Source organism: Terrapene carolina, unplaced genomic scaffold (assembly GCF_002925995.2).
Source record: "Terrapene carolina triunguis isolate 2854851 unplaced genomic scaffold, T_m_triunguis-2.0 Scaffold66, whole genome shotgun sequence".
Taxonomy (NCBI): Eukaryota; Metazoa; Chordata; order Testudines; family Emydidae; genus Terrapene; species Terrapene triunguis.
In genome coordinates, this window is record NW_020664417.1 from 60,404,062 (window position 1) to 60,418,997 (window position 14,936).

The 14,936-nt window shown below is 42.4% G+C and overlaps 1 protein-coding gene across 8 annotated transcripts in view; it reads left to right on the forward strand.

The window, feature by feature from the left end:
* APBB2 (amyloid beta precursor protein binding family B member 2) overlaps window positions 1-14,936 on the forward strand; it is a 241,533-nt gene that overhangs the window by 99,207 nt on the left and 127,390 nt on the right. For 6 of the 8 annotated variants that reach the window (XM_029910641.1, XM_029910640.1, XM_029910638.1 and 3 more), the window contains one exon: window positions 14,355-14,563. In XM_029910641.1, the coding sequence (XP_029766501.1) occupies window positions 14,355-14,563 (209 nt within the window). The remainder of the gene's footprint in view (window positions 1-14,354; window positions 14,564-14,936) is intronic. The other 2 variants (XM_029910639.1, XM_029910643.1) reach the window with 1 other exon arrangement.

Genomic DNA, 14,936 nt, shown 5'->3' on the forward strand with positions numbered 1-14,936 from the left:
TGATGCGTCCCCAGCTTATAACAAAAATTCTTATTAATCCCTAAATGCATGACCTTGCACTTTTCACTATTAAATTTCATCCTATTACTATTACTCCAGTTCCTGGTCATCTGAGTACAGCTGGCTAACCAAGTGTGTCTCTTTTTCATCTTTTTAGGTTCTTGCTTCCTTTCTCTGCAGAACTCTGCTTTTTAATGAGCTGTTCATGTCTAATTTTTCCTGTATCTCTTCTCCTACTCTTTCCACAAAGAACGTCTGACAGTTCTTCTCTTGCTTTTTTCCTTTTACAATAGTTGGGTTTGCTGCTGCTGTTGCTCATTGTATATTCCCCAGTCACGTTCATCCCACCATGCTCCCACCAATAGATCATGGTTACAGGGCATCTTTGACCTCTCTCTGAGGGTATGATGACACAGTAATCGAACACCTGCAGCTGGCCTGAGTCAGCTGACCTGGGCCAGCCATGGGAGTTTAATTGCTGTGTAGACATACCCTGAGTGCACCTCCTCCAAGACTTAGTCCTTGAGCCTTTCCCCCTCTGGGGTGATGTCCCATGATTCTCCCACTCTTAGACAGGGCCCAGGGCTACAGCACTTTGTGTACCAATGGTGGTTACTCGGCAGGCCTGGTACCTGCAATCTTCCTTTAAAAGCTTGTTGTCAGTGGTTAATGCAGTGACTAGACCTTATACTAAGGCAGAGGCTCTCAACCTTTCCAGACTACTGTACCCTTTCAGGACTCTGATTTGTCTTGCATACTCACAAGTTTCACCTCGCTAAAAAACTACTTGCTTACAAAATCAGACATAAACATACAAAAGTGTCACAGCACACTATTACTAAAAAATTGCTTACTTTCTCACTTTTACCATATAATTATAAAATAAATCAATTGGAATATAAATATTGTACTTAGATTTCAGTGTATTGTATATAGAGCAGTATAAACAAGTCATTGTCTGTGTATGAAATTTTAGTTTGTACTAGAGTGACCAGATGTCCCGATTTTATTGGGACAGTCCTGATATTTGGGGCTTTTTTCTTATATAGATGCCTATTACCTCCCACCCCCATCCCGATTTTTCACACTTGCTATCTGGTCACCCTAATTTGTACTGACTTCGCTAGTGCTTTTTATGTAGTCCGTTGTAAAACTAGGCAGATATCTAGCTGAGTTGATGTACGTCCTGGAGGACCTCTGCATACCCCCAGGGGTACACATACCCCTGGTTGAGAAACCACTGTACTAAGGTATTGTGTAATCTTACTAGTAGGAATATAGCAAAGCATAAAAGAACATAAAGGATTTTAAAACAACAGAAGGCCTATACAGGTGTCTGTCTTACCTAGAGGCTTGCCATCTGTTGCAGAAATCCCAGGCAGGTACTTTGCCAGACCCCTGGCCTCTTGAGTCTGTGCCTGGGTGAACCACTTCTCATTAACTCCCAACAACCACTCCCCTCGTCCCTGGAATGTCACTTTTATCCAGGGGTGAAAGTAATATAAAAGATTTACTGTTATGGGGGCCCCTGGAAGGGGCGGGACTGGGGGTCAGCCTCCCCCAGCCAGCCCTTCCACGCTGCCCAGCCCGCACCACCCGGGGCTCCATCTGGGCACGGCCCCTTATAAATTGCCAGCCCCGGGGCAGCTGCCCCTTTTAAACCCCCACCCCCCCATCAGCAACCCTGGGGCCGGGGGGGGAGAATGGGGGGGAAGGGGCAGTGATGTTAAAGTGCTGCCATTGGCTGTGTACGGGCTGGTACTGGCGGCCACTTCTTAACCGTACGCTGTACCAGCCCACTTTCACCTCTGCTTTTACACCCTCCCTACTCCCCCCAGCAACCCTTTGTCTTAGGTTTCCAGGCTTTTGTTTCTCCTGTGTTTACAAATTGGGATCCCACCCTCTTGAAAAACTGGTCAGTTGAGCTGTATGGAGGGGTAGGAAGTGAGAACAAATGGATCTAGTATTGTCCCTCAAGTATAGATATGGACGTGAGAGGCTGGGCATCTGAATGAATGTTAATGATAGTACCCAGGCCCTATAATAGGCCAAGCTACAATGTAGTTGGATGGAAAGCTTTCCATCATTGACCCTTCAGCTCATCATTGTTATTATCTACCACCAACCTTTGGGCATTGGGGGTCTAGACCTATGGACTCATTTTGCATGCCAGGGACAGAGCTGGTCCTTTGTCTCTTACCACCAGGTCCCCAAGGAAGGGTGCAAATATATGACGACATGCACGGAATGACACCAAAGAGATCCCCAGTACAGTATTACTGCTATTTATTTATGTGGTTTGGTGCTTTCTTGTCTTTACTGACTGTGTTAATAAAAGTGGCCAAGGGTTTGCTTTGCCCTCAGTGTTCGTGTCTATGCCCTACACCCTGGAGGTCCCTACAAGATACCGAACATGTTAGTTTTAATTCTGTTATGTCTGATTCTGGGACTAGAATCCTATTACATGCAACTCATTCAATTAGTATCAATTGGCAACCAATATAATTATTAACCATTAAAGAATCCAGCTGCAATAATATCCATAGATTATTACAGAGCAGCTCCATATCCATCACAAGCTTTTCTTAAAATTTTTAAGAAATGACTCCTTCTCTGATTGTATGCAGTGTAGTTGTAGCCGGTTCGGTCCCAGGATATTAGAGAGACGAGGTGGGTGAAGTAATATCTTTTGTTTGACCAACTTCTGTTGGTGAGTGAGAAAAGCTTGTTGGTTCAATAAAAGATATTACCTCACCCACCTCGTCTCTCTTCTTTGCTTCAGGTTTAAAGGCTCGAACCTGCACCTGTTGAAGTCAATAGCAAAGTTTCCATTGACTTCAGAGGCACGGATCAGGCTCTATAATGCTCATCTCTGCAAATTCCACTTCTGACCACTCTGCCCTGGAGCTTGAACAAATCTTTCTCTTGTGTGCTGTTCAACACACATGTGACTTGTTCACAGAGATTCTGCAAGGGAGATGAGCGGGTTGTCATGACAACCAGTTGCATGCTGTGAGGAAGGACTGCTGCAAATGACCAGCTTCTGGCTGTTCATCGCTCCTTGTTGAGTAATGTTACCAAAATTAGACAAGTTTGTCTGATTTGTAACTACTTGTCCTAGTGACTTGCATTTTTGCTGTATTTATTTCTGAGAGCATTCATGCTTCTTGCTGTGATGCTTGGGAGAGACTACGTGCTGACCATCGTAATTGTGAATTATGAGGGTAGGTGGTACTGTTGATTATACTGTAGCACATGCAAAGTGATGAGAAAATGGTCTGAAATTATGCAGATTTTAAATTTGTGTGTTTGATCACCAGAACAGCAAGCATAGCAATTTAAAACGTCATATCTGAATCCAGGTCTGTAATGGTGCTGTTGGTTTTTTTTTTTTTAATTGTTTCTTAATTTGTCTGTTGCTTCACCTCAATTATCCCACATCTCTTTTCCTTCTGAAGTCTTCTTTGAACTGCAGTGTGTGTAATGGGCAGAGATATGCGTCTGTTGAGGGCCAACTGCTGGCCCCACTGAAGTCAATGGGAATCTGCCGTTGACTTCAGTATATAGATTGGGCTCTTGAAGCAGATTTGCTTTTTTGTGAATGCATTTTATCAAAGGTTCAGGCAGGGGGAAGGAAAGTCTCTTTAATCCAGGATTAAAAACTTTATAAAGAATTTTTTCCCCAATTGTTGTTTAGTTTTTTCCCCAAAACTGTTTTATTCCTTGTGACTCATCATTTCTCCTCCTCCCTTCTGTTTTTTTCTACTTCCACTTCTGTGACCAGCAGGGGGAATAAATAATATCTGAAATTCATTGTATGCGACTTCATTATTTGTTTAATTCCAGCTGTGATCAGTTTTTAAATTGTTGTTTTCCTAGGCTGTCAAAACTTCAGGACAGATCCTGCCCTTAGGTCCCAATGCAGTCCCGCTCTTTGCTATCTCTGACAAGGGAAGATTTGCAGAATCTGGTTTTATTTTGCTAACAAAACATTTTTCCAATTGAATTCCTTCATTTATAGTATGTATCCACCATCTGCTGGAATGTGAACAGCTGTGTTATGAAATCACAGCACTGGGCCTCCAACAATAACATCTTTGAATTGTCCTCAGGCTCTGATATTGGATTTACCGTGGAGAGAAATGGATGGCAGAAGAGAACGGAAGGAGATGACTTAGAGAATAACTATAGGCCAGAATGCTTTACTGATTTGTCCTGAAAGCTATTAACACATCACAATGGGACCAAAGCAGACATGCCAAACCCATGAAAAAAATGCAGAAATTGGGCTTGTTTTTGGCTTAATTGGCTTGTGAGTTGCTTGCTGGCTAGTTTTTGGATTGTAAGTTGTAGTTTGTTGCTTCTATTTTTTTTTATCGGCTCCCAGCAAGCAGGGGCAAAATGGGGACAAGCAGGGGCTGGGGAGGAGAGAGTAAGAGGTGCACAGCAGGTCCACCACAGTCCCAGGCTGCACGCCGTGGGGGTGGGGAATCTAGTCACATAGAGTGTCGGGATTCTTAGGTATTGGCTTGTTTTGGCCTTGTTTTGAAATAGGATTAGCTTGATTTTTGGCTTATTGTGAAAGTCAGGGTGCTTATTTACCACGTGAAAGTTGGTAACTGCGGACCAAAGGTGCTACCAGCCTTTAGGACAAACTCAAAACTGTTTGTCACAGTTGAAAGTTCTTGATTTTGATATACAGGGGAACCCCGCTATAATGCGCCCCGCGATACCGCGAATTCGGTTATAACGCGGGGCGAGTCTGGCCCCGGCGGCTGCAGCAGGTACGGGGCATTTGGGATCCATGCCCTGGCGGCTGCAGAAGGAGCAACTCTCCCTGCAGCCCCAGCGGGCCCCTGGGGTTCTCACCTCTGTCCCCAGCAGGGCCGGCTCCAGCCCGCCCCGGCGACTGCGGCGGTCTGGCCAGGAGAGCGGGGCTGCTGCGCTCAGGCCAGCGTCCGGCTGGCGTCGCGGGGCTGCGGGGCTGCCGCGCTCCGGCTGGGAGAGCGGGGCTGTTGCGCTCCGGCCGGCATCGTGGCGCTGCGGGGCTGCCGCACTCCGGCCAGCGGTCCAGCCGGCGTCGCGGGACTGCGGGGCTGCCGCGCTCCGGCCGGCGGTCTGGCCAGGGGAGCGGGGCCCCCGAAGATGACCGTTGCCGGGGCGAATCAGCCTAAAGCCAGTCCTGCTGGCCGCCCCCCTTCTCGCTCTCCCCCCGCTCCCTCCCACCGTCCCTCCCGCTAGCCAGGGCGCACACTCTGCTGCAAACTGAACACAAGTACAGTGGAACCCCGCATTTACCGCGATTGAATTTTTTGGACCCCAATGATCGCGTTATAGCGGGGTTCCACTGTACTTGACGCTAATCAAAGTCAGGTTCAAGTCCTGAAATTCAAATCTATCCCCTTTATTCAAAGTATCCATCCAGTAGAAGGACAATTATTCTGGTTTGAGGCTGATAGAAGCATATATTTAAGGAAGGAGAGAATTGAGGTCCATCAGGTCCAGATCTTTGTATAGTAAGTACATTTTGCTATTCAGAAGCTTATTTTCTATATCCGTGTCTATATCTCTATATATTTTTGCTTACAAGTATCTGTTTGTTCCTACAGCCATTTGGTCTCACTGCATTATATTTTCAAACTATTCCTTATTGCAGTAATAGTCTGTGAAAGAAGTCCTTCCTAAGACTAAAGGACAGATTCTCAGCTGATGTAAATTGGAGTAGCTCCACTCACTGCAGTGGAGCTGTGTCAGTTTACACCAGCTGAGGATCTGATGCTAAGCTTTTTTCCCTGTACTTTTCAATTGTGAGTGTGATGTCCCTTTCTTGGAAGTAAAAAGGGTCTATTTTTTAAACAAATCCTTGCATGGCTCTTTTAGGTATTTGAATCTGATTATACAATATAATCTTTTTATCTTTTCTCATGAGATGTAGCTATTTTGTCATGAATTAACCTTGTTGCCCTTTTCTGAAAAGTGGGGTCCTTCTTGTTTTTAAGTACACAGTGATTCAGATGCAACCATACCATGACCTGATATTAGCATACCTTTTAATTTTGAAATCTACTTCCTTATTTATGACCCAGCACTTCTTTGGCTCTGTGCAGTGGTCCTGTACTGTAACACAGTATATTGTTCACCAATTTCCTGGCTGCTTTTCTAGGTTTTTTCTAACCATTTAATAAACATTTCCCTTTTGTGTAAATCTCTACCTTGCTATTCCTGACACTGAGAACAATTTTTCATCCTCTTGCTTTACCCGATCCAGATCCTCCTTGAGTCTCTAACTGCAGATTGTACCATTATGTAATTACCTCCATTTAATGGTGCCAAGCCGTTGAGCTCTATAAGGATTTTATGTCCATGGAGTAGGTTTAACTCTCTGACCCTATCTCATGGACCAGTTTTAAAACCCTGGTTCAGTCTGCACTTACACTTACTTGCTCTTGCTCTCGCTTTAGGTCCCTAAAGACTTTTCTGAAACTGAGGTAAGTCATAGCTTTTGCTTTGTCCATTCTTTGTTACAGATTTCTTTGAAGAAATGTCAGGTTCATCACAATCCATTTAAATTACCCTTTCTCTCTTTTGTTACATGTCTTTTCATCCCTAATAATTTTTCTTAGACTAGAAACTAGCACTATCAATCTATAATTACCAGTCCTGTGGTATCCTTCTTGTGCTAAGTAACACATACTAATGCTAGTAGTAATATTAGTTCCTTAAAGAATGTAGAGCTGAATCCCATCCTGTCCAGGTGTTTTGTTGAATTTGTTGCCAATGTGGCAAGATGCATTTCTGGCCTATATCTAGAAAATACCCTGAATCAACTAACCTGGCACAACTAGCATTTTAGCCACCTATTTTTTAATATCTGCTTCTGACATAAATATGCTCATAAAGGGGAAAATTTGGATCTCATTTACACTGGTGTAATCCAGACTTTCTCTCCTAAGGTCAGTGGAGCTAGTCTGGACAACACTAGTGTAAATAAAATCAGAATTTGGCCCAAAGTACATTAATTACCTCTGCTAATACTTCTCCATCCTCTTTTGTTATAATATCTGTATCTTTCTTAATTGGACCTATACGACTCTTTTTTCCTATTATAAACAGTGCTAATATAATGCTTGAAATAACAATATTTTATATGATCTCTTTTGACTTTTCTCATCTATCATAACCCATTTTGTGCTGTATTTTGCACTTCTCTTTTTTCCCCCCAATAAGCGTTCTGTACGTTTCTCCCCCCACCCCCCAATTATATCAAATCCTTTCCTTTTACTTGTGCATTCATTTCTAAAAGGCATGTTTTATGCCTTAACTGATACTAAACTTACAGCTAGTCTACCTTGCCTACACTGGAAAGCATGAACCAATTAAAAGCTTCTGTCATTTGTCATAGTTAGTTTTTTAATTATGCAATTCCACAAGGCATACCAAGCTCTACCTGAGAATGGTGCAAGCCATGGTCAGGTACTAGTAAACTACAGTGTGGTGAGGTACAAAAACTGTGATCTTTGCATGCCACTGGTATGACTCCCATTTTGATCAGTGACCTTGTATGACAGCCTGGTGACAATTGCCATGGAACGAAAGGCATGTTCATGACGCTGCAAAACAATGGAGAAGTAAATTGGCTCCACTTCCTGCTCTTTTCAGTTTGCCTAGCACGAGAGATCCTGTTATACTTTTGTTCTCTGCCTTGTTGGGGCTAAAGAATGATTCATGTTATGGCAGCAATTGGATTGTTGTCCCTTCTCTCTGAAACAGCAATAAAAAGCAAGCAATAAAAATATTGGTTTTTACAAAGGTGATCACCAAATGCATATGCTGTTTACATTACCATCCAGTTGCACTTAGTTTGTTTCCATTTCGTCCTAAGACATCAGCATTACAGTATTCACCCAGTACTGGATACTAAAATAAACGTACCTCGAAATAAAAATTTATTCCCAAATTTGCTAATCATTTTGCCAAATTCAGCATCTAAATTATAGCCTACAGTATTGAATGGAGTTTATTGCTGCTATACATCAGCTCTGTGGTAGAGCCTGGCAGCTGTAGGAGAGAGTTCTAAAACAGCAATACATTATTTTATGCAGGCTTGACTATACTTGGCACTTTGAAAATACAAATTGCCTTGTTCGAGGATCCCTTCCAGCCTAACGTCCCAACAACTATACAACTTTATTTTCTGAATGTTTGTCCTCTTGCAACAGTTTATTTGGTATAGGTAATTTCAGAACAGTGATGGTACATCTTTTCTGAATTAAGGCAGTATTAGTTCTTCCATTATAAACTCCCTTTTTCAGCCATTCATATAAAAATGCAGACATAAACATTTATTTCTGGGTGAAACTTGATAGAGGGGGTTTCAGAAGAGGAGGTCTTAAGCCTGGCCTATGTGGGACAATTGGCTGGCATCGCTGTTGTGTAATAAGCTATTCCAGAATAGCTCCTCATGTAGACACACACTATTCTAGAGTAAAAATTTATTTTATTTCAGAATAATTATAGTTATTCCAGAATAACTATGCTGGTCAAATTCCTTAGACCAGGCCTTAATTGGCAATCTTTACTTGGGCAAAATGCCCATTGAAAAGTATCGGGTCTCTATTACTGTGACATGTCCTTTCAAATGAATCCACCCACATCAGATCAGCTGTGAGTCTTTAACAATATTGATACTGAAATTGTCAGCACCGGATTTCAGGGTTTATAATTCATTGAAATGAATTGTGACATTTCATGCTTTTCTGAGGGTGAAATCCTGGTAGAGAGTTCTCAGACCAAGTAACCAGGCTGTATGCTCAGAGCAAGTAAGCAGAACAGAATTGGCGGCACCAGTGGATGATGGCTGGTGGGCAACCGTTGTTCAGCTGATAATATGGAATATGGAGGAGTAGTAGATGCCCATTGGCTGTCTCTGCTCTTGCCTTCCCATGTCCCTCTTCCAGCTGCTATGGAGCTCATCTCCAAAGTGCTTGAGGGCTGTGTAGTCTCCTTGTACAGCCTTCACCAACACATGAAAATGAGGTGTTTCTTACTGCATTCCAGTCCTTGTGAACCTGCAGGGTTTTGGGGCCTGGATTTCAAATGTACAGATATAGTTTCATTTTGTTTCTCTGCAGCCAGCACTGGTTCTCATTCAAAAGGACATCTTTATAGTGAGAAGGGCTAAAATCTTCCTTGCCAAAGGAATGCTGGAGTTGTACAGAAAACACACAAACACCAAGCCCCTTTGAAAGACCCTAGCATGGAATTTTTATAGTGGCTGTGCTTATTGCTTAATCTAATCCAGAATGGATCTTTTTTTTTTCTTGCCCTGTGGTTATTATCCTTATCCATTTCATATGGAAGACTTTAGGGAAGAAGTCTCTTTAAGTATATATTCTTGCAGTAGATCATGACTCATTCTGACATACTGCATGGTAAATAAACCTACCCAAATGCATAGAAATATGTGTTTACTTTTGGTTGGTTGGTTTGGAAGAAATCACTCAATATAAGCATAAAGTAACATTTTGTATTTGCACAGTGTGATAATTTTGATCTCAAACTACAACAGAAATAATCTCAAACGATCATAGAAGATTAGGGTTGGAAGAGACCTCAGGAGGTCATCTAGTCCAACCCTCTTCTCAAAGCAAGACCAACCCCAAGACCAACTAAATCATCCCAGCTAGGGCTTTGTCAAGCCGGGCCTTAAAAACCTTTAAGGATGGAGATTCCACCGCCTCCCTCGGTGTAACCCATTCCAGTGCTTCACCACCCTCCTAGTGAAATCGTTTTTCCTAATATCCAATCTAGACCTCCCTCACTGCAACTTGACACCATTTCTCCTTGTTCTGTCATCTGCCATCACTGAAAACAGCCTAGCTCCATCCTCTTTGGAATCCCCCTTCAGGTAATTGAAGGCTGCTATCAAATCCCCCCTCACTTTTTTCTTCTGCAGACTAAATAAGCTCAGTTCCCTCAGCCTCTCCTCATAAGGCATGTGCCCTAGCCCCCTAATCATTTTAATTGCCCTCCGCTGGACTCTCTCCAATTTGTCCACATCCTTTCTGTAATGGGGTCCCAAAACTGGATGCAGTACTCCAGATGTGGCCTCACCAGTGCCGAATAGAGGGGAATAACCACTTCCCTTGATCTGCTGGCAGCTCTCCTATTAATACAGCCCAATATGCCGTTAGCCTTCTTAGCAACAAAGGCACACTCTTGACTCATATCCAGCTTCTCATCCACTGTAATCCCCAGGTCCTTTTCTGCAGAACTGCCGCTTAGCCAGTCGGTCCCCAGCCTGTAGCAGTGCATGAGATTCTTCCTTCCTAAGTGCAGGACTCTGATGCACTTTATCAGTATAATACATTAAAGAAATGATTTTATCCATACTTATGTTCTGCTTCATTTAATTATTGTATGTTGTGTAGAACAAGCAGGGGCATTTGATGGTCTATTTCCACAAGCAACTTTAGGCTACTTTTTCTAAGATGACCTATATGAACAATAGTTAACACTAACCTCATACTTCTGAAGATCAGTGAACTTGTAGTCTATTGAGTCCAAAAACTTTAAATAAAACATTTCCTATTATTATAAAATTGACTGAGGTTAGTTATTCATTATGTGCAAATTCAGAAAAAAACACCCCATCCTCAACCACAGCCTGAGAGTAAACAAAAGAATTGTGGATCCTTTCTGCTAGGGCAGAATGACCTCACCTTCTCAGAGAAGTTGTTTAGCACTTCACAAGGACTCTTTGTTCTGAGTCCCATCTAACACAGCATTTTGTCCTTCATTTCTGTCAGGTGAGAGATTAACATCTCCATCTCTCTGCTTTGATAGCCATTCCACCCAGCTCAGGGGATGGGTTAGAGAGACCATAGGCTTTAGCACTTAGAAGAAGGAAGGGGAAGAATGAGAGTGCTTGCTTCTGTAAAAGGGATAATAATGTCTGCCTGCCATGGGAGTTTTGAGGATTAATTGGTTAATGTTCATAAAATGCTTTGAAAAACACATGGACCTGATCCAACACCCACTGATGTCAATTCAAAGATTCCCATTGACTTCAAATGGAAATGAGCCCTAAATAAGTGTGAAGTATCCCAACCCCCTACTCTTTACAACTGAACTATGCCAAATTATTCATTAAATTTAAGCTTTTAATTTTTTCTCTTTATGACAATGCAAGTTGGTTGTCTTTTCATGCTAGTATGCACTGAAAGGCCCAATGTTTTCTTTATAGACTCTGATGCAACTTTGCTACTTTAGGATTTTATAAATTAGCTATTTCAATTTACTCTTCTATATCTGGTTCTGAAGAATAGCAGCACTGCCACCAATACCTCATAGTGTTGGTTTGGATTTTTCAAACTCTGTGGCATTGTAGCACGCAGCTATTTTTGGTGAGCATGACACGATCAGCTTTTGAAAATATTTGTGCAATGTTTCTTGTTTTTACTTATCTAACTGTCCCTTTCTCAATAATAAATTGCTTGGGTTAAGCAAAGAGGGAGTGTGCGAAGTAAAGAGACCAGAACAGAAAGATAGGAAGAAACTAAATTGTGGAAGGCCTTGAAGAATGAAATGAGATGCTTGAATGTGATACAGGATAGAACATAGAATTAGTAAACAAATATTTGGAATATTTAAGATATTCCTGACCTTACTACACAAATGTTAAGGACTCTCAGATATTGGACCTAAGTTGTGTTTCCCTTATAACAGAGGTGACTCAAAACTAAATATTAATGGGAGTCTTGTAGTTGGAGGTCTGTGAGCTCTTCAGCTCAGAATTTGCTCATCTTACTGCAGGAATAATAAACGAATGATTTGGGAACAGTATGCGGCTCCACTGGAAAAACATTGTAGCTCTTGTCAGTCACCTGGAGCACTGTGTTCAGCTCAAGTCACCCTTGAGGGGGAGGGAGGAGGAGGGGAGCTGTCAGCAAGTATGTCTGTAACAATACAGACCCCCCAAAAAAAAGATTCTGGTAATTTTTTTTTTTTTTTGAACGAATAGATTCCTTACTAAGCATATTAATACAGAACTTTGTGTAATTCATTTAAATTACAATACAGAACTGTATTTCCTGCACCTATGAGAAGCAGTGCTAAGGCTTGGGGGAGTCAGGGATAACAGAGGAGCTCAGGGAGAGGGAAGGAGCCTAGGAGTGATCCTGGAGGGAGTTGGGTGTGAATGGGAGGTTTTTCTTTGGGGGGAGAGGATGTGATTGTTGGGGTGTTGGGAAGCCTCTCCCATGCAGACCCTGGCTGACCCCAAGCCTCTCCCATTCAGTCAGGCAGGTCTGCCCCTGTCCCCGCATTCCTCATCCCCATAGGTCTCTGCAGCTCCTCTCCCCCGTCCCCAGGCTCAATGCTGTCACCCCACTAGGTCCTGAGCCCATGCTCCAGTCTGTCCCCCCCACTAACTATTCTGAACCCCAGTCTCTGACCATCCCCCCCCCCAGCAGCTCTGTTTGCCCCACTCTGTCCTAACCTGGCTCCGCGGGCAGGGTTCTGTGATGAACTCTACTCCTGGGGGAATTCTGCAGCAATGGGCATAGACTTTTGTATTTTCCTACATAAAAAACATTTTGCTTAAGAAGTGCTACAGTTCTGCCTTTTGCCCACCAGAGGCCGCCAACCAGCTGTTCTAGCGCCACAGCGGCCTCTGGTGGGCAAAAGGCGGAACTGGAGCACTTCTTAGGCAAAATGTTTTTTATGCAGTAAAATACAAAATTATGCGAGACAGATGAATTCTGCGCATCCGCAGATGTGCAGAATTCCCCCAGGAGTAGACTAAGAAATGATGACTAAGGGGTATACAAAATAATGAATGGTAGAGAAAGTGAATTGAGTGTGCCTATGTATCTTTTTTCATAATGCAAGAACAGGAAGCATTCAATTAAATTAATAGGCAACACATTTAAAATATTTTTTAGATGGTGGAGCTTGTTGCCACAAGATATGATGGAGGCCAAGAGTTTAAGATTAAAGAAGTATAGACATTATATATATATATATATATATATATATATATATATATATATATATACTGAAAACCTCCACAGTTACATAGCTAGCATAAGAATTTTTTAGTTAATATAAATATTGCAAAGCTTCATGCTTCAGGGCATAAGCCATCCAGGGATTAGAAGAAATTTACCTTATGGGGAAGTGGAACACTATTTTGGGGGTGGGGGGGAGGAGGAGGAGCGAGCGGAGTGGGTTGGCACCTTCCTTTGAAGCCTCAGGTACTAACTAATGCCACAGTCAAGTTACTGGATCACTAGTCAGGTCTGCTATGACAGTTTCTTTGTTCCTGAATTCCCCATTATCTATAGCTCCAAGCACTAAGAGGAAACTATTTATTGTCCCAATTTGGTCCCCTCTGGGATGGAACACAGCAGTTGTTTAAAAGTACACAATAGCAATGTTCAAGAGCTTAATACAGAAAGTAAAGAATACCATGTCCATCTATAACTGCAAGAAAACATGTAAGTAGAAAGTAATTGCCCTTGCTGGAACATGGTCATGTTACTAGGGTTAATGTTTCCACTCTATGAAATTCACTATGGGATCTTTATTGACGGCAGCTGGTCAATAAAGATCTCCCCAACAACATAAAATCTGAAGATATCTTTGGTCTGTAGGACAAAATCTTGGCCTCAATGAAGTCAATGGGAGTTTTACCATTAATTTCAATGGGACTGAGATTTCACCTATGGATTTTTCTTTTACCACTGTGTAAGATCAACAGTTCAAAACTATTTGTACTTTTGAGACAACCAGTTTTAAATATGGAATGGTGTATGGTTTTCCAACTGTTCACCATTTTAAATAATTAATTTTTTTTAGTTTCATATTGATGAAAGCATGTGTGTAATTATTTTTTGTAAGATGATTTTCACTATCAAAAGGAATGCTCCCTTTGTGAGTATTGAGGGTGGTCAGGGAGTTCTGAGGAAGGGGACAGGCAGGGAACAACATCACATTGCCAAGTTATTTAATTGCATATTCTATGTTAATGTACCTGCAGGTATATCCTCGGTATGGTTGGATTTTAAAGGGGGTAGTTTGAATGATGATATCAAGTAATTGCTGTATTAATGCATCTCTATGTAAGCTGTCCATCTTGTTGTCCTCCTCTTTGTAGGTTAATTCATGCCATGTTGACCATTTCATCTTTATCTCAATGCTTAATACTGTATAATTTACTTCTGTGACGTTTATTTATTTCTATAAAGAGCAAGAGCAGTACTAATCCTACGTCACATGAGTCAAGACCAGAACTGGAAATCTAAAAAGCATTTAATGTGTTGAATAATACAGGTTTATTTTTCTTTTCTCAGCAGATATATGGAGTGATCACTCATTTCAGACCGACCCCGACTTGCCACCTGGCTGGAAAAAAATCAATGACATTGCTGGGACCTATTACTGGCACATACCAACAGGAACAACCCAGTGGGAACGTCCTGTCTCCATACCAACGGATCTTCAGAGCTCAAGGAAAGGATCACTTAATTCTATTACCCCATCTCCTACCCCAGAAACTGAGGTAAAATGTAGTGACCTCTTACTACTGAGTATTGAAAAGAAATTAGGATCTCTTTCAACCAGTTACTTGCACACAGGGCCGGCTCCAGGGTTTTGGCCGCCCCAAGCAGCCAAAACAACAACAACAAAAAAGCCGCGATCGCGATCTGCGGCGGCAATTCGGCGGGAGGTCCTTTGCTCCCAGGCAGAGTGAGGGACCGTCCGCTGAATTGCCGCCGAATACCTGGACGTGCCGCTCCTCTCCGAAGCGGCCGCCCCAAGCACCTGCTTGACAAGCTGGTGCCTGGAGCCGGCCCTGCTTGCACATAAAACAGTTAGTAACATAAGCTTTAGAATCCATTACACGTTAGCATCTCTAAATTTAGCTGTTTGTT